Source organism: Carlito syrichta, unplaced genomic scaffold, assembly GCF_000164805.1.
Source record: "Carlito syrichta isolate Samal-C Ts95f unplaced genomic scaffold, Tarsius_syrichta-2.0.1 Scaffold305238, whole genome shotgun sequence".
NCBI classification, from domain to species: Eukaryota; Metazoa; Chordata; class Mammalia; order Primates; family Tarsiidae; genus Carlito; species Carlito syrichta.
This window is the reverse complement of record NW_007249334.1, coordinates 244193-269757: the sequence shown is the minus strand read 5'-3', so window position 1 is coordinate 269757 and position 25565 is coordinate 244193. Positions and strand designations below refer to the sequence as shown.

The 25565-nt window shown below is 57.8% G+C and overlaps 1 protein-coding gene across 1 annotated transcript in view; it reads left to right on the top strand.

The window, feature by feature from the left end:
- The first annotated feature begins 6 nt into the window (after window positions 1-6).
- LRP5 (LDL receptor related protein 5) overlaps window positions 7-25565 on the top strand; it is a 98001-nt gene continuing 72442 nt past the window's right edge. The window contains exons 1-4 of the mRNA XM_008061395.1: window positions 7-390; window positions 10594-10791; window positions 14939-15135; window positions 16941-17072. Coding sequence (XP_008059586.1) covers window positions 10598-10791; window positions 14939-15135; window positions 16941-17072 — 523 coding nt within the window. The 5' untranslated portion in view covers window positions 7-390; window positions 10594-10597. The remainder of the gene's footprint in view (window positions 391-10593; window positions 10792-14938; window positions 15136-16940; window positions 17073-25565) is intronic.

Below are 25565 nucleotides of genomic sequence, written 5' to 3'. Positions count from 1 at the left end.
GCTCCTGCTGTTTGCCAACCGCCGGGACGTGCGGCTGGTGGACGCCGGCGGTGTGAAGCTGGAGTCCCCCGTCGTGGTCAGCGGCCTGGAGGACGCGGCCGCCGTGGACTTCCAGTTCTCCCGGGGTGCCGTGTACTGGACCGACGTGAGCGAAGAGGCGATCAAGCAGACCTTCCTGAACCAGACGGGCGCCGCCGTGCAGAGCGTGGTGGTCTCGGGCCTGGTCTCGCCCGACGGCCTGGCCTGTGACTGGGTGGGCGAGAAACTGTACTGGACGGACTCGGAGACCAACCGCATTGAGGTGGCCAACCTCAACGGCACGTCCCGCAAGGTCCTCTTCTGGCAGGACCTCGACCAGCCGCGGGCCATCGCCTTGGACCCTGCCCACGGGTGAGCCGCGCGGCCGCTCTTCCTGGGTCCCCGGTGGGCGGGTCGTGGTTCCCTCTTGAACAGACCTGAGCTGCGTTTCTTTTTCAGAGGACACGTGTCCTTTTTTAAAATTATTATGATTATCTTGAGTCGGGGTCTCCCTCTGTTACCCGGGCTGGAGTGTGGTGGCTTGTTCTCACGCACTGCAGCCTCGACCTGCTGGGCTCAAGCCACCCTCCCGCCTTAGCCTCCCAAGTAGCTGCGACGACAGGTGTGCATCACCACGCCCGACTGATTTTTTAATTCATTGTAGAGATGAGGTCTCGTCACGTTGTCCAGGCTGGTCTCAAGCCCTTGGGCTCAGGCAGTCCTCTCACCAGGACCTCCCAGAGTGCTGGGATGACAGGCATGAGCCACCGTGCCCACCTCATGTGTCCATCTTAACATGAGTTCGCTTTTTGGAGTTTGTCATTGTTAGGAATTATTTTCATTTCAATATTTAGTCTTCCTCTTTTTTTTTCTTTCTTTCCTTCTTTTCTCTCTTTTTTTCTTTCCTTTCTTTGTGAGTTGGGGTCTTGCACTGTCTCTCAGGCTGCAGTGCAGTAGCATGATCATGGCTCACCACAGCCTCAACCTGCTGGGCTCGAGCGATCCTCCTGCTTTAGCCTCCCAAGTAGCTCTGACGACAGGCGTGCACCACCACGACCGACTGATTTTTTTAATTCATTGTAGAGATGAGGTCTCGCCATGTTGCCCAGGCTGGTCTCAAACCCTTGGACTCAGGCAGTCTTCTCACCTCCACCTCTCAAAGTGCTGGGATGACGGGCGTGAACACCGGGCTTCCGTGTCAATCTTAACATGAGTTTGCCTTTCAGAATTGGTCCTTATTGTGAATTATTTTTGTCTCAATGTTCTGTAGTTTTATTTATTTATTTCTATTGATTGATTGCTTGTCGCCCAGGCTGGAATGCAGTGGCACAATCATGGCTCACTACGGCCTCGACCTCCTGGGCTCAGGTGATCCGTCCACCTCAGCCCTCCCAAGTAGCTGGGACTATGGTTGCACACCACCATACCTGGCTAATTTAGTCTTTTCTTTTTTTTTTTCTTTTGCCAAAACTACAGGCATGAGCTACCATGCCTGGATAATTTTTTATTTATTGTAGAGACGAGGTCTCGCCAAGTTGCCCGGGCAGGTCTTGAACCCGTGGGCTTAGGCAATCCACTCGCCTCAGCCTCCCAAAGTGCTGGAATGACAGGCTGAGCCACCGAGCCTGGCATTTTATTTTATTTTTTTAGTTTATATTTTATTTTGAGAAAGCAGGATTTATTAAGAGGACAGAAAAGCTCCCACAGTGGGAGGGGAATCGAAGGGGTTGCCCTAATTTTTTTCTTATTTTTGTAGAGACGAGGTCTCATTATGTTGCCTGGGCTGGTCTCAAACACCTCGGCTCAAGTGATCCTTCCACCTCAGCCTCCCAAAGTGCTAGGATGACAGATGTGAGCCATTGTGCCCGGCCAAGTAGTTGTGTTTCTTATTTAAACTTGCCCATATGAGGCGGCTGGTGGAGTTGGCTGTGGGTTTGAGGCTACACACACCTCTGTTGTGTGTGTGATGGGTAGCTGGGAAGCGTGAGCCCTCTGACAGGTGAATTTACACTTCATGCCTGTTTTATAACTGCATTGGCTGAAAACGGACCAAAAAGTGTCACCTTCTCCGTGACTGGGAGTGGAAGTTGCTGGGGGTGGCTTCTCGGGTCTGTTCTAGAAGCTGTTCTTAGCCCCTCCTCTGCTGTCTGTCTGACTCCGAGCTCACCTGGGTCCTTGAAGTCTCAGGACCCGGGCGCGACTCCAGGTGGGGTGAGTGTGGGTGGCAGCAAAGCTGAGAATGGACACAGAGCTGAAGGCCAGCATGGGGAGATGGCCAAGCCCATTCCAGACTTTTCTGAGCGGATGGAATGGCTTGCCTGGTCAGCCCCATCCCTCTTCTTGGGGCTTGCGAGTGACACTGGTTTGTGGCACTGGGTTGTGACACTCCTGCCTGGGCTGCGTCCTGCATGGAGCAGGACACGCATCCCTGACCCCTGCCATGCATGTCCTGTGCTGTGCTGTTCTGTCTTCAGAATCGGCTTGCAGGTGGTTTGGACAGGGCGTGAGGGCTTTTTTGCCTTTGCCCAAGATTCTGTCGGAAGCACTTGGTGTGTCATTCATGGCTTCTGAGGGTTCCACGTGGAGAGCATGGCCTGACGCTTCCGGGGGGACCAGCCCAGTCTGTTCAGGGTGGAATGTCCCAGAAAGGGGACTGTGCACCCAGGCAGGAGCCCGCTGCCCTCCCTGAAGCCGGGGCTCAGGGATTCTGTCTGTCCGTGGAGTCCGGTGGCGGGATGCTGCCCAAGCACTGGGAAGGGCTGAAGCCCTCCGGGCTCTAGGCCTGGTGCCACCAACTTGTCCTTGTCCTTGGCAGTAGCCTCCCCGCCCCCTGCCCCTTCCCTGGGTAACACCCGATGGGCTATTGTGATCCTGACACTTTGGGAGGCCAAGGCAGGAGGATCGCCTGAGCCTGAGAGTTTTGAGACCAGCCTGGGCAACAGAGCGAGATCTCGCCTCTGCAAAAATAAGCAGAAACTGGGCCGTGAGGTGCTGGTTGCTGGACCGTGCAGACACCCCTGGGCGTGCGCGGGCGGGGTGGAATGAGGGCCGGGAGGTGAGGGAACAGGCCCGGCGAGGGGTGCGGGTGGCTCCGTGTGGTGTGGTGGCTTGGGGGGGGCGCAGGATAGACCTCTGCTACGGGCCTTGCGAGGTCGCTGCTTGTGTAAGAGCTGGTGTGTGTGGGTGTGTGAGCCTGTGTGCATGTGTGTGTCAGCAAGAACTTGTATGTGTGTGTGAACGAGTGAGGCGGGCTCCTGCCTGGTGCACGGCCCCCTTTCTGGGATATTCCACCCTGAACAGACTGGGCTGGTCCCCCCGGAAGCGTCAGGCCGTGCTCTCCACGTGGTGAGGCCCAGGCTGGAGCCCTCAGAAGCCACCGAGTGACCCAAGTGTGGGCAGGGGGTGGGTGCCCTAGGGTGGGATGGGTGGAGCTTATGGCCCAGGTGTTTTGAGTCCCTGGGCTCGGCCTGGTTCCCCCAATGCCTGAGGACGCCCCAGTCCCCGGGGGTGCGCCCCCAGGCCCTTCTTGGACCTCTGCAGGTGGGCCGGTCGCCCGCCGCTGCCCAGGGGCCAGCTGAGCTCCAGGGGCCTCTGTGCTGCCTGGTGAACTGTCCCCTCTCTGCGGCATGGCTTCAGGACCCCTGGGGTCACCGATGGCCTTCTCGGGGTGGTGGCTGGTACAGGGGTCTCCCTGGCTAAGGGGCGTTGTCAGTGGTGGGAGAGGCTGACGGGCTGCCTGCTGGAGCCCCTGGCCAGGGCCGGCTCTCGGTCTGCTCAGCAGTGGACACCGTGGCCATCGTGTCACTGCTGTCCCCGACCCTCGCCACTCAGTGTGGGATGCCACAGCCCGGTATGCACCCCCTGGATAGCAGCGCTTGTACGTGGGGGGTGGGCAAGGGGACATTCTCCATGCTGCAGGGATAGCCCTGTCTGCCCTCCAGACCCTCACAATGGGGGCAGGGAGATGCAAGGGATGGTGTGTCGGAGAGGGACATGTGTCGTAGGGGAGGACGGAGCAGCGCCGAGGACAGGGAGGCCGTCCTCACAGCGCAGGGGCCTGGAAGGCCTCTTGGTGACCTTTGAGCAGAGACCTGAGCGATGAGGCAGAGAACCATGCCAATCTCTGGGGGAAGAGCATTCCAGGCCACAGGAACGGCCAGTGCAAAGGCCCTGGGGTAGCTGGGGTCAGCCTCTGTGAGGAGCTGTTGTGGGGGGGGGAGTGGGACCAAGGAGGGGGTGGGTCAGGCCCTGGCCTGACTCTGGCTTAGGGGGTCCTCTGACTGTGGAGTGAGGGTAGGCTGGATGAGGCGGTTGGTGCAGGAACTCTGTGAGCAGTTACTACTTGGATCCTGGGGACAGAGGGCAGCGGCCTAGTCTGGGTGGGAGCAGGCTGGGAGCGAGAGTGGCCGGCTTTGGGATCTTTCTGGAAGTGTGTGGGTTGGATAGAAGACAAGAGTTAGCCGGGCTCGGTGGCTCAGCCTGTCATCCCGCGCTTTGGGAGGCTGAGGTGAGTGGATTGCCTGAGCCCGCGGGTTCGAGACCCGCCTGGGCAACTTGATGAGACCTCATCTCTACAGTAAATCAAAAAATCAGCCGGGCGTGGTAGCGCGCGCCTGTAGTTCCGGCTACTCGGAAGGCTGAGGCGGAAGGATCGCCGGAGCCCGTCAGGTCGAGGCTGCAGTGGCCGGGAGCGGCCACTGCCCTCCAGTCTGGGCGACGGAGTGAGACTCCAACTCAAAAAATAAAAATAAAAAAAAGAAAGACAAGAGTCAAAGATGTCATGGGTACTGCTCTGTGCCTCAGTTTCCCTGTCTGTGCACAGCTGTGACCATGTCTCATGTCACATGGGAGACATCAACAGCCTGTGGGTTCAGTAAATGTTGACTGTCGTCATCATAAACATGTCCTCCCACCACCAAAGCATGGTCACTGCACCGGCACACGGGTTTATCTTTTTACTTCCTCATGTTGGTAGGGATGAAGCTGGGTGCTCTGTTGGGAGGTGCTTGGTTCTTGGTTGTGATGTGCATGGCTCTTGGTTGGGAGGTGCTCAGTGCTCGGTTGGGAGGTGCTAGGTGCTCAGTTGGGGGGAGTGTTTGGCTCTTGGTTGGGGGGGTTCTCTGGCTCTTGGTTGGGAGAGGCTAGGTGCTCAGTTGGGAGTTGCTTGATGCTCAGGTGCTCAGTTGGGAGGTGTTAGGTGCTTGGGTGGGAGGTGCTTGGTTGGGAGGTGCTAGGTGCTCGGTTGGGAGGTGCTTGGCGCTTGGTTGGGAGCAGTTCACACGGCAGCCAGTCAGTCTCTGGCTCTGGCTTTTCTTCTTTGTTTTTTTTTTTTGAGTTGGAGTCTCACCCTGTTGCCCAGGCTGGAGGACAGTGGCCACTCCCGGCCACCGCAGCCTCGACCTGCTGGGCTCCGGCAATCCTTCCGCCTCAGCCTTCCGAGTAGCTGGAACTACAGGCGAGCACTACCACGCCCAGCTAATTTTTTGATTTATTGTAGAGATGAGGTCTCGCCAAGTGGCCCTGGCAGGTCTTGAATCCTCGGGCTCAGGCAGTCCCCCCACCTCAGCCTCCCAAAGTGCTGGGACGACAGGCTTGAGCCACCACGCTGGCCAGCTCCGGCTTTTCTTTGGAAGCATTTGAGCCGGTCCTTGACGTGGTCTCTCTGATTCTCCCCAGCAGCTCTCCCAGGATCCCACCTGCCCCGGGGACAGTGCCCACCTGGGTGTTGGTGCCCGGCCTCCCCCGGCCCTCCCCTCCCTGCAGTTGCTCTGATGCATGAGGGAGTGAGCACGGCGACAGCCACTCATTGGGCCGAGGGCACGATCGGTGCGGAGCGTCGTGGCAAGTTCACCTGTGGCCATGGGTGGGGCTCAGGGTGCTACGTCGCCTAGAGGGTATGGAGCCTGCAGGCAGCACCCCCACTCTCACCAGAAGCTGGCCTGGCCAGCGGTCGTCAGGTGTGCGTCTGGGCCCCAGGCCCCGTGGGCAGGACTGCCCTGAGAGTGGGAACGGTGCGGGAGGGTCGTGTCCCCTGTCCTGGCCACAGACACAGGCTTGCGAGGAGCTTCTTGGCCTCATCCTGGCCTGTGGGAGCCCTTGCCTGCTCCCCGTGTCCCTGGGCTCCTTCCTCAGAGGAAGGGACCCCTGCGCTGTCATCGGGAAGGGCGGCTCTGGCCCTGAGGTCTACTCAGTATGCACGTGACCGAGAGCCCCACGGCCTGGAGGGGCCCCTGCTTCCAGGACTCAGCAGCGTGGGTGGCCCAGTGCAGCCACCCAGGCATGGTAGGGCGAGGACATGGCCCTCCCAGCACCAGGGTGCCCACGTGGGTGACAGAGTGGGCCCTGGGCAGGACCCTCTGGGCCCCCAGGGTCTGGGGCCGGGAGCACACCAGCCTGGCAAGAGCCCTGGGTCTCCAGTTAAAGCCAGGGTGAAACCCAACCCCCTCTTTAAGATGCAAAGTGGCCCTTCCCTAAAATAACACATGGCCACAGCCGCAGCCCTTCGTTCCTCCTGGAATCAGGCCGGGCCTCAGCGTTGGAGACTGCGCCTGTGTGCATCCCGTCAGCGGCCTCTGGTGACCGGCTGGCTCGGGAGCTCCCCATTTAAGGAAGCCACAGGCCTCTGTTATGAAACCGAGGAAGGAATGTGAGTTATGCTCCCTCGAAGGGCCGGGATCCTCCGTTTTTCTGGCCTTTGGCCTGGGCCTCCTCTGGGGAGCCTATGGGGGTGTCACTCACTCAATTCTCCGGATGCCTTCTGGGCGGGAGGTGGGAGTTCTGGGCCCTTTCCAGGCTGCTGGGAGGGGGGAACGGGCAGGTAAACAGAGGCATCCGCCCTGGGGTCCCCAGGAGCCCCCGCTGGGCTGGCCAACAGCATGTTGGAGGCCTCGGTTGCCAGGGGAAGTCCACCCACACCCGGCCCCGCTGGCGGAAAGGCCGATCAAATGATGACCCCTTCGGGGTCTCAGTTTTCCCATCCATCAAATGGGTATGGCAGCTCCCCCCTGCCCTGCGTTGGCCGGGTTCTCACCAGATACACAGAAGACAGCCGCGTGAGAGAGGCAGTTGGGGCGGTGTTCCGCGTGACACTTCTCTGGTCCCTGAGCACTTGGTGGTGACAGCTGGGTGAGGCTGACCTGGGCTGCTAGGTGGGGAGGAGGGTAGGAAGGTTCTGGGCCCTCATTTTGGATGGTTTTGTCACAGTCGCTCCGAGGGGGCGGTGGCACCACTCAGAAAAATGGCCCTTCTGAGTGGCCCTTCTCTGCGTGGCCTCCCAGAGAAGGGTGGCTCCCTGGGGTCCCCACAGCTCCTGTGGCCACAGAGCTCCCATGGTTGGGGAGGTGGCAGCCAGGTGTCTGTCATTTGCCGTCTCCTGCTGGACAGAGACCCCCCCCCAGAGGGTGAGGCTGGGTCTGTTTGTCTGTGTCCCCGGCGACCGCCTGGCCCCTGGTGGATGCCAGCTCAGGGCCTGTTGAAATGGGGACAGGTTTTGCCTCTGAAGAAACAGAGGCCACGTGCATGGAGGAACATGCCGGGGCTGGAGGGGACCAGCTTGGAGAGAATGGAGAGTCCACACGTTGGGGCCAGGCTGCCTGAGAAGGATCGGCCTCTGTCGGGCACAGCGGATGGTCCCTCCGTCTCCCTGCCTGGGCCCTGATGTCCCCGGCGGGCCCCCCCCCACGGGATGGCAGGGAGGGCACCCAGAGTGCTTGCCCTCCCAAGGCGGCTGCTGAGGGTGATGGGACTTGGTGCGTGGCCGGGAAGTGGGCACCATCACACGGACCAAGGTGGGAGGTCTCCTCTCCCTGCTGAGAAGGGCAAACACACCAGAACAGGCCCGCCAGCCCTCAGTTCCTATGGGATGTCGGCTGCCTGGACGGGGACCTTGTGTCCTCCAGTCTGGTTGGCTCCTCTCTGGTCTCCTACGAAGAGCCACGCTCAGCCTCTGGGCACGTGCCCTGTAGTCACCTCCGAACCAGGTGTTTTTTGGGGCGCTGGCAGAGTCGGGACCTGCCACCCCCAGATGCTGATGTCACGGCATTGCTGTCTCTGCTGGCTTTGTCTCATTCCCTTGGCCAGAGGTCAAAGGAGGGGCCCCGGAGGTGGTTTCTTGTGACTATGACGTGGCCCCCTGACGGAGACTGAGGAATGTCCCGGCAGGGCCGTGTCACCCCCAGATGCCCCGGGAATAGCGACTGCTACAGCCTCTGGATACCCCAGTGTAAACCCTAGTGCACCCCAGCATTCACCCCGCCCATGGGGTGGTTTTCTTCTAATAGACTTTGATTTTTAGAACAGTTTGAGTTTCACAGCAGTATCAAGCAGAAAGTTCAGAGAGAGTCTTTAAGAGGGGGACCCAGAAAAACCTGGAATTATCTTTCGGGGGGGTGAGCCCCTTGTAGTCCCATCTTCCCCTGCTAGTTGAGGGTTCTAGGAACCCATCGGCATCCGTGGACCAACTGGCTTTGTTGTGAGAGGCTGTGAGAGACTTCAGTGAATTTTTTTTGGAGATTCTTTCAACGTGTTTGCCCGTTTCATGGTGGGTGATTGACGTGCGCACTGCCCATACCGCGCTGAGCATTTGGCAGTTTCTGACCAAAACCCGCATCATGACCCCCGTGCCCACCCTCCCTGTTCACCTGACCTCGCTCCAAGAGACTTTTTTGTGTTTCCCTGGATGAAAAAAGTCTTCCAAGGGAAACGCTTTGCCACTGTGGAAGAGGTGAAACGAAAAACGGCAGAAGCACCAAAAGACATCCACACGGACAAGTTCAAAAACCGTTTTGAGCCGTGGAAAACGCATCTCGATAGGTGTCTTGGATCCGACAGAGAGGACTTGGAAGGGGATTGAAGTTTAAACATATAAGATAAATGCACAGGCAACCCCTTTGGGTCGCCTCCCACTGTGGGAGCTTTTCTGTCCTCTCAATAAATCCTGCTTGCTTTTTTTTTTGGAGAAAGTAGGATTTATTGAGAGGACAGAAAAGCTACCACAGTGGGAGGGGACCCGAAAGGTTGCCTCTAAATCCTGCTTTCTAAAAATAATAAAAAAAAAGAATAAATACACTTACAATTTTTTATTTTTTATTTTATTTTATATTTTATTATTTATTATTTTTATTTTTTTTGAGTTGGAGTCTCACTTGGTCGCCCAGACTGGAGTGCAGTGGCCACTCCCGGCCACCGCAGCCTCGTCTGCTGGGCTCGGGCGATCCTTCCGCCTCAGGCTTCCGAGTAGCCAGAATTACAGGCATGCGCTGCCACGCCCGGCTGATTTTTTGATTTATTGTAGAGATGAGGTCTCGCTGCCCAGGCAGGTCTCGAACCCGCAGGCCCAGGCAATCCACTCACCTCAGCCTCCCAAAGGCGCGGGATTGCAAGCTGAGCCACCGAGCCCGGCTACAATTTTTAATAAATAAATTCTGAGGTGTTTTGGGCCCCCTTCATAGCCTGGACTCCACGCCCACACAGCCCTTGCCACCATCACCAACCCATGCAGAACAGCGCGCTTGTTATGGCAGATGAACCTGCCCTGACCTGTCAGCCTCACCTGAAGTCGGTGGTTCATGGGAGACTTGTATGTCCTGTGGGTTTGGACAACGTATACTGCTCCTTGTCCACCCCTGTGGAATCACACAGGATGGCTTCGCTGCCCTAAAGCCCCCAGTGCCCAGTCTGTTTAATTCCTCTGCCCCCTCCAGCCCCTGGTGACCTCTGATCCTTTTATTTATGGTTTGATGTTTTCCAGAAGGTCATGAGGTTGGAAGCAGACGGCGTCTGGCCTTTTCAGCCTGGCTTCTTTCACTTAGTGCTGTGCGTGGAAAGTTCCTCTGCGTCTTTTCATGGCTTGATAGCTCATTTCTTTTTAGCACTGAATAATGTTCCATCCTGTGTGTTTGGGGTTGCCTTTCAGAGGTTCCTCTAGCAGCAGAATTTTCATAGTAGCAAAGATTCAGAAATAATCCAAACATCCACTGTGGAGCTATTTAAGTCACTTACGGTGCACTCTCCTGCCTTCAAAAGAACAAGGAATCATTCCATTGGAAGGGAAGATGTCAGACTACTATTGACAGAGAGCAAGTTGGAAACAGTGGATTTTGTTTCCCCAGTGTAAACAGGTGGTGATACCCCAAACCCCAAGCATGGGTTATTTCTGATGGGTGAGATTTTTAGTGCACACTCACTGTCTCTGTTTCATATGTCTGCATGTGTGTAGACAGAAAACAAAATCAAAAACAGATCTCAGCCGGGCGCAATGGTTCACGCCTGTAGCTCCAGCACTTTGGGAGGCTGAGGCGGGAGGATTGCTTGAGGCAAGGAGTTTGAGATCAGCCTGGGCAACATGGTGAGACCTTGTCTCTGCAAAAAATAAAAATAAAAAAATTGGCTGGGTATGGCGGTGAGCGCCTGGAGTCCAGCTACTGAGGGGGATCGCCTGAGCCCAAGAGGTTGAGGCTGCCGTGGCCATGAGCATGCCACTGCATTCCAGCCTGGGCGACAGACTCTGACTCAAAAATCAAACGAAAAATACCGATCTGAGCGAGCTGTTTCCCTTTTTCCCTGCCCTCCTTGTAGGTACATGTACTGGACGGACTGGGGCGAGACGCCCCGGATCGAACGGGCAGGCATGGACGGCAGCACCCGGAAGATCATTGTGGACTCGGACATCTATTGGCCCAATGGACTGACCATCGACCTGGAGGAACAGAAGCTCTACTGGGCAGACGCCAAGCTCAGCTTCATCCACCGAGCTAACCTGGACGGCTCGTTCCGGTGGGTGCCCGCCCAGGCCCGGGCGCCCCTTCCCCTCAGTCCCCCGCCGTCCCCAACGTGCTTGAAGGCCACCCTTCCTCACTCCGGCCCCTGGGGTCTTCTCTGAAACCCTGGGGACCTGAGGAAGGCTGAACTTGGAGCAGCACTAGGGGACACGAGCTGTATCAACATTGCACCCAGAGCAAAGTCCCGGCAGTACCCAGAACATTCCACTGGCCGCACGCGGGTGTTCGTTCTAAGTGGGGTGGAAAAGACTATCTGTAGACAGGCGGGGGCTCACGCCCGTTATCCCAGCACTCTGGGAGGCCAAGGTGGGAGGATCGTTTGAGCCCAGGCGTTTGAGAACAGCCTGGACAACATAGCAAGACCCCGTCTCTACAAAAATAAAAAAAAATCAGCCCAACATGGGGCAGGCACCCATAGTTCCAGCTACTCAGGAGGTTGAGGCAGGAGAATTGCTTGAGCCCAGCAGGTCAAGGCTGCGGTGAGCCATGGTCGTGCCACTGCCCTCCGGCGTGGGTGACAGAGTGAGAGACTCTGCCTCTTAAAATTATAAACGAAAAACAAAAAAGACCCCACGACTACATAGGTACAGGTTTTGTCTTGAAATGAGTACCAAAAACTCAAATTCTGAATGTTTTGGGTCTCAGAATTGTAGGCAAGGGGTTGTGGCCTCACTGGGTTGTGAATGGCTTGTGTCACTGCAGCCATGACCCCCTCCCTGGCGCGCCCACCCCAGCTCGTAAGCATCCTGAGGGCGGCGGGAAGGCTCGTGTCCCAAATCTTGCTGAAGGCCCTGCACATAGTAGGTGCTCAGCAAAATGGACGAATGAGTGAATCAGGGGCTGGGAAGGCTTGTTCCCTCGTTGGGGAGTTGCTTTTAGAACTTTCTGGTCAGCTTAATCACAGCCCCTGTCTCACTACCCCTTAGATGGGGAGATGGCCCCTCTGTGTCCTGGTGAAGAGTGGTTTACTCGCTGACCAAAACCTACCTGCTGGCTCTGTGCCGGGTCTTGGGGATCCTTCTGGGAGGGCGGACCAGCCCAGCATGGGCGGAGCTCCTGGCCTAGGTGGGGCGTGGGGGGTGCTGATGCCCGGGACCGAATTTCTGTGGGAACAGACTTGAGGATGTTGGCAGGTTTGCTTCATGTCACCGGGCCCTGTGTCATCTCCTGCTGTGAAGCAAAGTACCCGATTCAGCAGCCTGAAACAGGAAGCAGGTTTTATCAGGGACGCAGTCAGCAGTTAGGAGTGGCTTAGGTGGGTGGTTCTGGCTCAGGGTGTGACCTGAGGGTGCAATCAAGCTCCCGGCCAGGGCTTGAGTCATCAAAGCTTTGACTAAGGTAGAATATCTCTTCCAGCCGGGCGTGGTGGCTCACACCTGTCATCCTAGCACTTTGGGAGGCCGAGGCGAGAAGATTGCCTGAGCCCAGGGGTTCGAGACCTGCCTGGGGAACTTGGAGAGACCTCATCTCTACAACAAATAAAAAAATTAGCTGGGCGTGGTGGCATGTGCCTGTAGTTCCGGCTAGTTGGAAGGCTGAGGTGGAAGGATCGCCAGAGCACCCAGCAGGTTGAGACAGTGAGACCCTGACTCAAAAAAAATCAAGAATATCCGCTTCAAGTTTACTTACATGGCAGGATGCCCCGGTTCCTTCTAGCCTTCTCTTTTTTTTTTTTTTGAGTCAAAGTCTCACTCTGTTGCCCAGGCTGGAGTGCAGTGGCACGCTCATGGCCACTATAGCCTTGACCTGCTGGGCTCAGGCCATCCTTCTGCCTCAGCCTTCCAAGTAGCTGAACTACAGGCACGGACTACCACGCCTGGCTAATTTTTGATTTATTGTAGAGTTGAGGTCTCACCAAGTTGCCCGGGCTGGTCTCGAACCCACAGGCTCAGGCAGTTCTCTCACCTCAGCCTCCCAAAGTGTTGGGATTATAGGGGTGAGTTACCACGCCCGGCTTTGGCCCTTTTCTTAATGCTGCGCTGTGCATCTCAGGCTAGTTGGAAACCTTCTGTCCCTTCTGTCAAGGGACGGTGACAGGGACAGTGAGGACGGTGACAGCGGTGAGACCTGTTGAAACATGGTGGCAGTGGCAGTAGTGGTGTTTTTTTGGTTTGGGGTTTTTTGTTGGTTTTTTTTTGAGACAGGGTCTTACTCTGTCACCCAGGTTGGAGTGCAATGGTGCAATCACACCCCACTATAGCTCCCACCTCCTGGGCTCAGGCGAGCCTTCCACTTCAGCCTCCTGAATAGCTGGGACTACAGGCGTGCACCACCACACCCGGCTAATTAGAAAAGAAATTTTTTTAGAAGCAAGATCTTGCTATGCTGCCCAGGCTGGCCTCGAACTCCTAGGCTCAAGCAGTCCTCTGGCCTCATTTCCCGGAGTGCTGGGCCACTTACTGTTTTCCAGGGAGATTTATCAGCTCATCGAATGCTCGCACCACCCTGGGAAGTGTTTGCTATATGATCCTCTATGCTCAGAGAGGCACAGGAACTCACCCAAAGCCACACAGCTAGTACTGAGAGCCAGAGCTGGAGCCTAGGGGCTGGAGCCCCAGGGCTCGCCCTTAGTCCTTCTGCACCAGGCCACCAGATTCTTCTAGCCTGTGGGTGGCTAAGCTCCTTGTGGGAGTGCCCAGGGCTAAGGGCTGTTCCCATGGAGCGTGATTTCCCAGGATGGCTTCCTCTCTTTTATTTTTATTTTTTGAGTCGGAATCTTGCTGTCGCCCAGGCTGGAGAGCAGTTGCATGCTCACGGCTACCACAGACTTGGCCTGCTGGGCTCCGGCGATCCTTCCGCCTCAGCCTTCCAAGGAGCTCGCTCGGCTAATCTTTTTTTTTATTGTAGAGACGAGTTCTCACCAAATTGCTCAAGCTGGTCTCAAACACTGGGCTCAGGCACTCCACTCGCCTTGGCCTCCCAAGTGCTGGGATGACAGGCGTGAGTCACCCTGCGGCCAGATGACTCTTCTCTTAACTGTGGCTGTGCCTGGGGTGTCTTACTGCTTGGAGCCTGGGTGTGAATGGGGGACGGTGATCACGTTTCCTAGAGGGATGTTCAGAGGGTCCCATGGGGCAGTACACAGAAGCCCTGGCCTGGGGGGGGGACACACACACACATAGTAAGCGCTTAATAAAGGTCAGTGTGCTCAGCCAATTGGATGACCTGGATGCCCGGATGGAGTGGAAGGGGCCATGGCTGGGGGGCGTCCTGCAGACTGTGGTGCCCAGGAGGAAGGGCAAAGGGGTTGTGGTGATCTGAGGTGGACGCTGAGCTTCCAGGGTGCCTCTGGTCCTCAAGACAGGGCACGAAACGGGCGCAGCCCGAGGAAGGATGGCCCTTTGGCTTCCCTGATCCCAAGATGGTGACACTGTGGAAGATAGCTTATTGATTCCTTGGGACATAAACATGGATTGTATTGGCAATTCCGCTCCTGGTATATGCCCAAAAGAATTGAAAACAGGTGGGGGGTGGTGGCTCATGCCTCTCCTCCCAGCACTTTGGGAGGCCGAGGCGAGAGGATTGCTTGAGCCGAAGGGTTTGAGACCTGCCTGGACAGCATGGTGAGACCTCTACAATAAATCAAAAAATTAGCTGGGCGTGGTTGCGCATACCTGTGGTTCCAGCTACTAGGAAGGCTGAGGTGGAAGGAGCGCCGGAGCCCAGCAGGTTGAGGCTGCGGTGGCCGTGAGCATGTCCCTGCTCTCCAGCCTGGGTGACAGATTGAGACTCTGACTGCGAACAAAGCAAAACAAAAATTGTGGATCCCGTAAGAAGGAACAAGTGCGTTTGGTCCTATCTGTGTTCAGTTGTGAAAGCCTCAAGGCGGGAGAGTCATAACCTAGCTCTCAGTCACAAGCTGTGACTTCCTCCTTCCTCCCCTGGGGGAGATTCTGTCACTTGACGGGAACCCCCCCCCTCGCCCTGTCTCTGTCACAGACTGTGTAAGACTGGCGGGGTTTGGGAAGTACCGGTGCCCACGGGAGCGGTTTCCTGGGGACGCAAGAAGGAGTGTGACTCGGGGCGCTTTTCCCAGTGACCCGTGACACGACCCCCGTTGCCCTCGCCGGGTCTCACGTGGATGGGTCAGCGGTGACACAGACGGCCTCTCCTGACGACTTCCCGGCCTCCTCGCCCTACAGGCAGAAGGTGGTGGAGGGCAGCCTGACGCACCCCTTCGCCCTGACGCTCTCGGGGGACACCCTGTACTGGACCGACTGGCAGACGCGCTCCATCCATGCCTGCAACAAGCAGACAGGCGGGAAGAGGAGGGAGATTCTCAGCGCGCTCTACTCGCCCATGGACATCCAGGTGTTAAGCCACGAGCGGCAGCCTTCCTGTGAGTGCTGGGCGGGCCTCCCTGCCTCCTTCCCCTGCCAACACCCTGCCCGTGACTGAAGCCTCGGCCCCTGCTCTGGGGAGGCTGCCTCCCAGACGGGGTGCGTGCTGCCGTGCGGGGAGGTGTGTGCAGGGTGCCAGGTGCCCTGCAGAGCTCGTGGGGGCTGGTCCAGGCTCTCCCCAAGGGAAGTTGCGCCATGTGAAAGGCCCATCGGCGCTTTGGGAGGCCGAGGTGAGTGGATGGCCTGAGCCCGCGGGTTCGAGACCCGCCTGGGCAACTTGGAGAGACCTCATCTCTACAATAAATAAAAATGAGCCGGGCGTGGTAGTGCGCACCTGTAGTTCCAGCTACTCGGGAGGCTGAGGCGGAAGGATCGCCGGAGCCCAGCGGGTCGAGGCTGTGGTGGCCGGGAGCGGCCACTGCACTCCAGTATGGGTGACTGAGTGAGACTCCAACTCAAAAAAAAAAAAAAAAGGCCCACCAGAAGTTGCATGTATGTTAGCAAAAAATACCGTTCCGAGTCGGTGATCCCCAGCCTGGGGTGTCCACAGGGTTGTGACAGAGTTCCCCCCCAGTGGCTTCTGTGACAGGTGACCATGGGGCAGGACCCTGGGCTCCCCTAGGCCCATGGGGACGATCACCTGCTCCCACAAGGATGAGGGATGAAGATATTTGGCTAAGCCAGTGTAGACAGTTTGAACTATGAACATAGGAATCAGGGCTAGCCGGGCTCAGTGGCTCATGCCTGTAATCCCAGGACCTTGGGAGGTGGAACAGGAGGATTGCTTGAGGCCAGGAGTTTGAGACTGGCCTGAGAAACATAGTGAGACCCTCATTTCTACAAGAAATTAAAAAGTGAGTCAGGTGTGGTGGTGCACGCCTGTAGTCCCAGCTAGTTGGGAGGCTGAGGAGGGAGGATCACCGGAGCCTAGGAGGTCGAGACCGTGGGAAGCTGTGATTGTGCCACTGTACTCCGGTGACAGAGTGAGACCCCGAATAAAACAAATGGGGGCCCAGGGCTGGTGACTCTGTCTCTCAGTGCAGGACAGCGGGGGCTCTCTGAGGTTGTTTCCTGCTGAGAATGTCATGGTCACGAAACCTATCTACACCTGGGGCATCCTTAGGGAGGGCAGAGGTTAGCGAGTCTGCTCCAGTTAACTCTTTGTTTCAGGGGTGCTGCCCCCCAGCCTTTCCCTGGGCGGCATTCACTCGGCTCAGTGTGGTGGCCGGCTGGTCCCAGAGGGGCTTGGGAAGGCAACAGGCCGGGCCATCCCACCCAGAGGCCCCACCCAGGCCCAAGTGTGTCTATGTGGAAACCGCGGGGCCCAGGCATGTCCCAAAGACAAGACAGGCCTGCCGCTCAGGGGGCTGTGGCCTCTGGTGCCCCGTCACCACCACGTGGGCGGGTCTGGAGACCCTGCTGTTGATGGGAGGGGCAGCCCTCCCGGGGGTGTCCCTTAAGGGACCCTGAGGACGGGCAGGGTTTTCTTGTAGGAGTTTGGAGTGCAGGCACGGGTGGAAAGGATGCCCGCTCCCTGGGCGGGGCACGTCTGGGCTCACCACGAGTTCGCCAGGAAGGTCGCGGCCATCTTGGGGGCAGCCGTCATCCATCTGGCGAGGCCGAGGGCACTCCGTGGGGGTGGGCGGCGGGGAGGCAGTGGAGGGCTGCCTGTGGGGGCCCTGATGCCACACGGGGGACTGTCACGGGGACGGGAGGCGGGATGCGAACTCACTTGGAAACCAGTGGGTAGTGGGGGCGGCCGCTGTGTTCTGGAACCTTCTCTCCCTCGGCCCTTTTCTCCCAGTCCACACGCGATGTGAGGAGGACAACGGCGGTTGTTCCCACCTGTGCCTGCTGTCCCCGAGGGAGCCTTTCTACGCGTGTGCCTGCCCCACTGGTGTGCAGCTGCGGGACAACGGCAAGACGTGCAAGGCAGGTGAGACTCGCGCCGGCTGGACGGCGGGCTGGTGCCCGGGGCTGCTGCTAGCTTGGGTGGCCCAGGGAGATGCGTCGATGAGCCCGCTTTGACTGCCCCGCTGGGCCGGGCTTGGGGGCTCACACCTGTAATCCCAGTGCTTTGGGAGGCTAAGCCGGGAGGAGCCCTTTGAGGCTTGGAGTTTGAGACCAGCCTGGGCAACACAGCGAGATCCTGTCTCTACATAAAAATAAAAACATTAGCCGGGCATGGTAGCGTGTGCCTGTAATCCCAACTGCCCAGGAGGCTGAGCCGGGATGACCGCTTGAACCCAGGAGGTCAAGGCTGCAGTGGTCTGTGAAAATATAATACAGGTGTGGTGGCTCAGCCTGTCATTCTAGCACTTTGGGAGGCCGAGTCGAGTGAATGGCCTGAGCCCACGGGTTCGAGAGACCAGTCCAGGCCACTTGGCGAGACCTTGTCTCACAATAAATCAAAAATGAGCTGGGCGTGGTAGCGTGTGCCTGTAATTCCAGCTACTTAGAAGGCTGAGACGGAAGGACCGTCGGAGCCCAGCAGGTTGGCGCTGGGGTGGCCGTGAGCATGCCACTGTACTTCAGCCTGGACAATGGAGTGAGACTCCAACTCAAAAAAAAAAAAAGAAATATAATATAAAAAGGGTCCTTGTAGTTATTTCTGAACAGAATGTATCTTTCATCCTAGCAAGAATTACTGGGGGAAAAAAAAATCACTGTATTTTGTAAATGGAAATACCACTGCTAAACAGAATGCTGTCATTTGTCTCCAAAGACTCTTGATATATGAAAGCGATGCGAAAATAATAAATTACGTGGCAACCTTTGGGGTGAGGTGAGGACTGCGATCCATGGGTTATTTCGGGGTGAACGCTATGGCCACAAGCGCCACCAATGAGGATTCTAGGGCAAACAGGGAAAGAATTAAAGTGAGCGGCTCATTCCATCAGATTTGAGAGTATGGGGCATGTTCGTTCCCCGGGGTTCAGCAGTGATCCCCACGGGCCCCGCACTGCCTGGGAGCCGAGAATAACAGTGATGGAGATGGTGCCGGCCTCTTTGAGCGTGCACGTGCCAGCTGGGGCGGGTGGCAGCCAGCAAGCCAGATGGCATACGCGTTAGTGACATCAGGACGGGCCTGGACAGGGTCACGGGGGGGGACCTGCAGTGCCCACGTATGTCCGAGGATGGCCTCCCAGCAGTCTGTCCTAGGCAGCACTGTTTCAACCGGGACCTGAGGACCCAGGGAAGGGGGCGGCCAGAAGGAATAGCATGTGCGGCAGCCCTGAGGCAGGAGCGCCTTCAGGGGTGTGCAACGTGTTTGGTCACATGGGAACCCGGAAGGGCCTCGCACCTGGATTAATGCTCGGTGGTTGTTGACTTGAAATTCCCCGTGTTTGCAAAGAGGCTTTGTGTTTTTGTTGTGCAGAGATTTCTACAAATGGTGTTGCTGTCCTCTTTGGGGTGTTCAAGAAATCAGAGAGAGATATGGGGATCGTCTCTCTCTTTTTTTTCTCGGAGTCGGAGTCTCACTCTGTCACCCAGGCTGGAGTGCAGGGGCACGCTCACGGCCACCCCAGCGTTGACCTGCTGGACTCTGGCAATCCTTCCAGCTCCGCCTTCCAAGTAACTGGAACTACAGGCACTCACCACCATGCCCAGCTAATTTTATTTTTGATTTATTGTAGAGATGAAGTCTCACCAAGTTGCTCAGGCGGGTCTCGAACCCCCAGACTCAAGCAGTCCTCTCACCTCATCCTCCCAAAGTGCTGGGATTACGGGCTTGAGCCACCGTGCCCAGCTAAACTTTTTCTTAAAAGACCATGATCCTGTTACCCGAGCACAGGTGCTCTGTCCCTTTTTTCTTTCTTTCTTTCTTTTTTTTTTTTGAGTCAGGGTCTCACTCTGTCACCCAGACTGGAGTGCAGTGGCACGCTCCTGGCTACTGCAGCCTTGACCTGCTGGGCTCTGGCGATCCCTTCGCCTCAGCCTTCCAGGTAGCCGGAACTACAAGCGCACACTACGATGCCTGACTAGTTTTTGATTTATTGTAGAGACGAGGTCTCACCAAGTTGCCCGGGCTGGTCTTGAACCCGCAGGCTCAGGCAGTCCACTCGCCTCGGCCTCCCACAGTGCTGGGATGACGGGCTGAGCCACCGAGCCTGGCCTGTCCCTTCCGTTTGAGGCCTTGCGGGCTCACATGCGTCCCTCGGTGGCTGTCCCATCATGTCCCAGTGGGCACAGTCTACTCGCGGCGTGTGGATTTTGACTGTGACCACGTATAGCATGTTGACTGCGAAAATCACCTGAGATGGTCGCTGGCAGCAAAAGGATAAAATGAGAAAGACGCTGAACCCCGTTGCTGACTGTGGCCGGTGGCGTGACTTTGGGTCCCGGTGGGCAGCTGCCTGGCGGGTGGGGGTGTCTGACCTGGCCGGAGGGCAGCGGTGCCCGGAGAGGACCGCTGGTGTCAGGGAGTCTGCCAAGGTGCCCGTGGAGGGCAGGATTCTGAGTCCGGCAGGGGAGGCCTGGGGTCACACAGGGTAGCCTCTTGGCTCTGGCACTGGGGAGGTCCAGTATCCCGGGGCGGGTGGGAAAACCGAGACCACAGGGCACGGGCTCCAGAGGTGGCCGGCGAAGCCGCAGGAAACGGAGGACGGGGCTGCCCGGTGGGACTCGTGCCCAGCGTCGGGGGGCAGGGGAAGGATGGCACAGCTCGGGTTGTCGTCGAGAGTCTGCCAGAGACCAACGGTGGGAGCCCCGGTGGTGGGCGGGGCCGGGATGTCGATCACCCGGTTTCAGCCGGATCCGGCGTGTTCAGCGGGGCGTGGCTGTGGACTCGAGCCCACCTGCCGTTGTGTGACGGCCTTCCGCTTTTGGTTGTCCCGTTGGGATGCTTTATTTATTTTTAATTTCAATTTTAATTTTTTTGAGTCGGAGTCTCACTCCGTCGCCCAGGCTGGAGGGCAGTGGCATGCTCCTGGCCACCCGGCGTCAACCAGCTGGGCTCTGGCGATCCTACCGCCTCAGCCTTCCAAGTAGCTGGAACTACTGGCGCATGCCACCACGCCCGGCTAATTTTTTGATTGACTGTAGAGATGAGATCTCACCAAGTTGCCCGGGCTGGTCTCGAACCCAGGGGCTCAGGCAGTCCCCTCCGCTCGGCCTCCCAAAGTGCTGGGATGACAGGCTTGAGCCGCCGCGCCCGGCCCCGTTGTGATACTTTCATCCACGTGCTGGCGGTGTGGTCTTGGGAAAATGACTCGGTCTCTCTATACTTGAGTTTTCTCATGGGTGGGAAGGGGCTGGTCGCGTTTGTACCCCCGTTCGTGGGGTTGTTGGGAAGAAGGCTGCTTCGTGCTAGTATGAACCGTGCTTGGCTTTGAACTTGAATTGGGAGCCAGGAGGGCCGTCCCATTCATGCCAGGAGAGCAGTTTCTTCCTTGAGTGTTTGATGTCAGAGGTAGATGCCAGTAGCCAGGTGCAGTGCCTCACGCCTGTCTTCCCGCACTTTGGAGGCCAAGGCAGGAGGATCGCTTGAACTTGGGAGTTCAAGTCCAACCTAGGCAACAGAACGAGACCTCGTTGCTACAAAATGAAAATCAGAGAATTAGCTAGGCATGGTGGTGTGCACCTGTAGTCCCGGCTACTCGGGAGGCTGAGGCAGGAGGACCGCCTGAGCTTAGGAGGTCAGGGCTGCGGGGAACTGTGATCGAGCCCCTGCACTTCAGCTGGGGCGACAGAGTGAGACCCCGACTCAGTGATAAAAAAGGCGGAGCTGGGAGGCGGGGAGGGGCGATGGCCTTGCTGGCTGCACGTGGCCTGGGAAGAGTGGCGCGTGTGTCCTGGGACGCCCACCACGAGGCTTCCTGTCCTGTGAGTGAAGGCCAGCACTGGCCTGGGTGGGGGACAGGGACTTCTGGGACGTGTCCCGATTCCCTGGCCCCAGCCGAGACCCCTGAGCCAGGAGGAGGGACGGAGAGGGGCGTGGCGGGGACTGCAGGGGGCCTAGGCTCTATCTTGGGCATCTGGTACTTGATGCCTCACGGGAGTGGAGACCAAGAAACAAATGTGGCGTCGCAAATCCTGCTTTTCCCTGATTTTGAGCAAATGAGAGCCAGCGCCGTGTCGGGGCTGGGGGTTTCCCCGAGGAAGGTGAGGTGATGGCTGTTCTTAGACCCCAGGGCCCGGGGAGCGGCATTCCCAGGGTGGCCCGGGCACCTCCCGCAGGAGCAGGGTGCATGGCCTGAGGAGGGGCCATCCGTGTCACCCTGAGCTGTGGCTTGGAGGGAAGAGAGTGACCCCTTCGGTGTGGATGGCAGGTCCCAACAGACGCCCCGTGGGACTCTCACAGTGGGGTCCACGCAGACATGAGAGCCCTGCGTGGCCTTCCTCCCACGTCCTTGGGGCTCAGGGCCTGTGGGCGGGGGGACTGTGGGCTCTCCCCCCAAAGTGGCCCTGTGGGACTCAGGATTCCCGTGAGCGGCCCTCTGCGCCCAGCTCTGCCCAGGCCTCCGTGGGAGCGGGGTGGCTGCGACCTGTCCTCCGTGGCTCCGAGCGGCCGTCCCGTTCGTGCGTGCGACGCCCCTCCTGGGCGGGGCTGGCAGGCCTCCCGTCCCCTCCTCCAGCCCGGGCGCAGCTGGCCGGCTTCTCCCATGTTTTTCCAATTATGTGGAATGGCTAAAAACAGCAGGCCGGGCCTCATCTGGGAGTCGCCGCCGCCCCTGGCGTCCCGACCTTGAATGTGCCCCTGCTGTTCTGACTTCTGTCTCCCACACACCCCTCCGGGCCAGGGGCTTGGCGACGTGTGGGCCTGGGGGCTGTGGCGGAGGGAGGGGCCGTGGCCAGTGCAGCCAGGTTGTGTCCACCCCTCCCCGTGACCCCCAGGTGAGGTCCGGGTGGGCGCCGGGTGGCAGCGTGATTGACCCCCCACCCCTCCCTCTGGTGGGGTTTAGCAGACGTCGGGGGGCGGGTAGGGAGGGGGGAGGACCAGAGGGGCCCCTGTCGGGTCTGCCGGGTCAACTGACAACTGGGGCCATGTCCCCAGCCCCCATGTCCCTTCGTCTGTCCGGGCGGATTAGCCCGGGAGCTCGGGCGGGGCATGACCGGGCGCTTTTTCCCAGACTGGCCGTCTTGTCACTTATAGGGAAGTAGGTCACAGGGAAGGGAGAGGAGGCCCCGAGGCCCAGCCTGCGTGGCTGCCGGGATTGGCATTGACTTTGCACACAGAGGGCAGCTGCTGTTCTCAGCCCCGGGTGGGATCTTCAAGGGCGACGGGGAGTCGATTGCACAAAGCCGAGCAGGCCCAAGTGCCTGTATTATTTTTAAATCAAGGTACAAAGCTGGGCACGGTGGCTCAGCCTGTCATCCCAGCACTTTGGGAAGCTGAGGCAAGAGGACTGCCTGAGCCCGGCAGTTCGAGACCAGCCTGGGCAACTTGGCGAGACCTTGTCTCTACAATCAGTCAGACAGTTAGCCAGGCGTGGTGGTGGGTGCCTGTAGTTCCCGGTACTTGGAAAGCTGAGGTGGAAGGATCCCCTGATCCCAGGAGGTCGAGGCTGCTGTGGCCGTGAGCGTGCCATTGCACTCCAGCCTGGGCGACAGAGTGAGACTTCGACTCAAAAAATAAATACTTAAATAAAACACAGCAAGCCCTGGGCCTTGTTCGGATCCTGACACACATGCAGAATTGCAAAAAGACATAACAGCAACAAAAAAATGAACACTGTTTGTTGAATGACTTTTTAAAAAAATTTAGGTCAGACTCGGTGGCTCAACCTGTAATCCCAGCCCTTTGGGAGGCCGAGGTGAGTGGATTGCCTGAGCCTGTGGGTTCGAGACCAGCCTGGACAACTTGGCGAGACCTCGTCTCTACAATAAATAAAAAAATGAGCCAGGCATGGTGGTGCGTGCCTGTAGTTCCAGCTCCTTGGAAGACTGAGGTGGAAGGATCGCCAGAATGCAGCAGGTTGAGGCTGCGGTGGCCCTGAGCGTGCCACTGTACTCCAGCCTGGGTGATAGTGAGACTACGACTCAAAAAAAAAAAAATCAAGCTGCAACTTGCAGACAGTAAAATACGCGTGTGTAATGCGCATGTTTTGACTAACTGTGACTGTTGTATTCGCCCACATGACCACCACCCCAGCTCCAATATAGAACATCTCTACCGTCCAGAAGGTTCCTGGTAACCCATGCGGGGGCCCTGGCGTCCCACCTGCAGTGACAACCGCTATGCGTCTGTCACTGTGGATTAGTTTTGCCCATTCTAGAACGTCTTGGAAATGGAACCCCACAGCATGTGCTCCTGTGGGTCTTTGCCTGAATACTAATGTCTAAAGCTAATACGACAGGAGCAGGCCAGGTGCTGTGGCGCACCCCGTCATCCCAGCGCTTTGGGAGGCCGAGGCAGGAGGATCGCCTGAGCCTGGGAGGTCGAGGCCAGCCTGGGCAACATAGCAAGACCCCATCTCTATAAAAAGTAAAAAAATAAGCCAGGTGTGGTGGTACGTACTTGTAGTCCCAGCTATTTGGGAGGCTGAACCGAGAGGTTCGCCTGAGCTCAGGAGGTCGAGGCTGTGGTGAGCCCTGATCCTGCCACTGCACTCCAGCCTGGGGGACCAAGTGAGACCCCAACTCAAAAAAAAAATGGAAAGAGGAAACAGCCCTCCTGGAGCTAGGGGCGTAGACCAGATGGTGTCTTCTGGGTGCCATGAGCTCCGTGCATGCCCCTGTCCACAGGTGCAGGGTCAGACATCGGCCACATTGGCCACCCAGCCACTGGCTGTGTCCCTCTGGCTACGGCAGCCCAAGCCCAGGTCCGTTTGTGTCCCAGACTTGCGTCAGAGCTTGGACAGCCTCCTGTTGTGTGTGTGGGTGCGTGTGTGTGTTTTGAAGAGAGAGAGACAGAGAGAGAGAGAGAGAGAGACAGAGAGAGAGAGACAGAAAGAGAGACAGGGACAGAGAGAGATAGAGACAGAGATAGAGAGATGGAGAGACAGAGAGAGACGGAGAGACAGAGAAGGAGAGACAGGGAGAGACGGAAACAGATACAGAGACAGACAGCGAGAGAGATGGAGAGACAGGCGGAGAGACAGAGAGGGAGAGACAGAGACAGGGACAGAGAGAAAGAGACGGATGGAGAGAGACAGAGACAGGGATAGGGAGAGACAGATAGCGACATAGAGAGATAGAGACACAGAGAGAGAGATGGAGAAAGTCAGGGAGAGACAGAGAGGGAGAGAGAGACGGAGAGACAGAGACAGAGACAGGGACAGAGAGAAAGAGACGGATGGAGAGAGAGACAGAGACAGGGATAGGGAGAGACAGATAGCGACATAGAGAGATAGAGACACAGAGAGAGAGATGGAGAAAGTCAGGGAGAGACAGAGAGGGAGAGAGAGACAGAGGGAGAGACAGAGATAGAGACAGAGACAGAGAGATGGAGAGAGACAGAGAGAGGCGAGAGGCAGGTGTGTATTTTCAAGGACAGAGTCTCACCTTATTGCCCAGCCTGGAGTGCAGTAGCACGATCACAGGTCGCTGCAGCCTTGGCTTCCTGGGCTCAGGGGATCCTTCTGCCTTAGTCTCCCAAGTAGCGGGACTATAGGTGCGCACCACCATGCCTGGCTAATTTTTTATTTTTTGTAGACACGAGGTCTCACCGTGTTGCCCGGGCTGGTCTCGGACTCCTGGGCTCGAGCAATCCTCCTGCCTCTGCCTCCCAAAGTGCTGAAATGATAGGCGTGAGCCACCACGCCCAGCCAGTTTTTTAAATAATTGAGCCACCCGCTCAAATTCTGGAATGTGACCTTCTTTTTCGTGCAGGTCACTGACCGTTGGGCCGCTTTCCCCTCACCGTACTTAGGTTTTAGGCGAACAGGCCGCCCACCTTGAATCTGCCCGCTGAAGCCAGGCTTCGCTTGTCTGGCTCTTCCAGCAGGGTTCCTCTGGGGCGTGTGTGTGTTTAATGCCACAGAGAGGTGGCCGTGCGCAGAGGCTGTGGTCACGGGCTGGGTCGTGGGATGCTCCCCGCCGCGCCGGAAAGCCATGACCACCTGAGTCTTACACGTGGGAAAGAGAAGTCAAGCTCCTTGCTTAGGGTCGCTCTGTGAGGAGATGGGGCTGGGAGTTGACTGACCATCGGCTGGCGCTGCCTGCGTGGTGAGCGAGGCTCCGTGGGCGGCCCAGGGTTGGGACGGGGAGTGGGAGGCAGAGGCTTGCTGCAGAGGACCGTGTGAGGGGCCGGCGCCCGGGGGTGGGAGAGGCCCAGCCCACAGGAGGTTCTTAAGGCTGGTGCTGACCTGGTCCCCCTCTGGGACTCCCCCGTTTTAGAACTGAGCCAAGACCAAGCACGGTGGTTCACGCCTATAACCTCAGCACGTTGGGAGGCCGAGGCGGGAGAATTGCTTGAGCCCAGGAGTTCGAGACCAGCCTGGGCAACATAGTGAGACCTCATCTCTACAAAAAAAGAAAAAAAAAA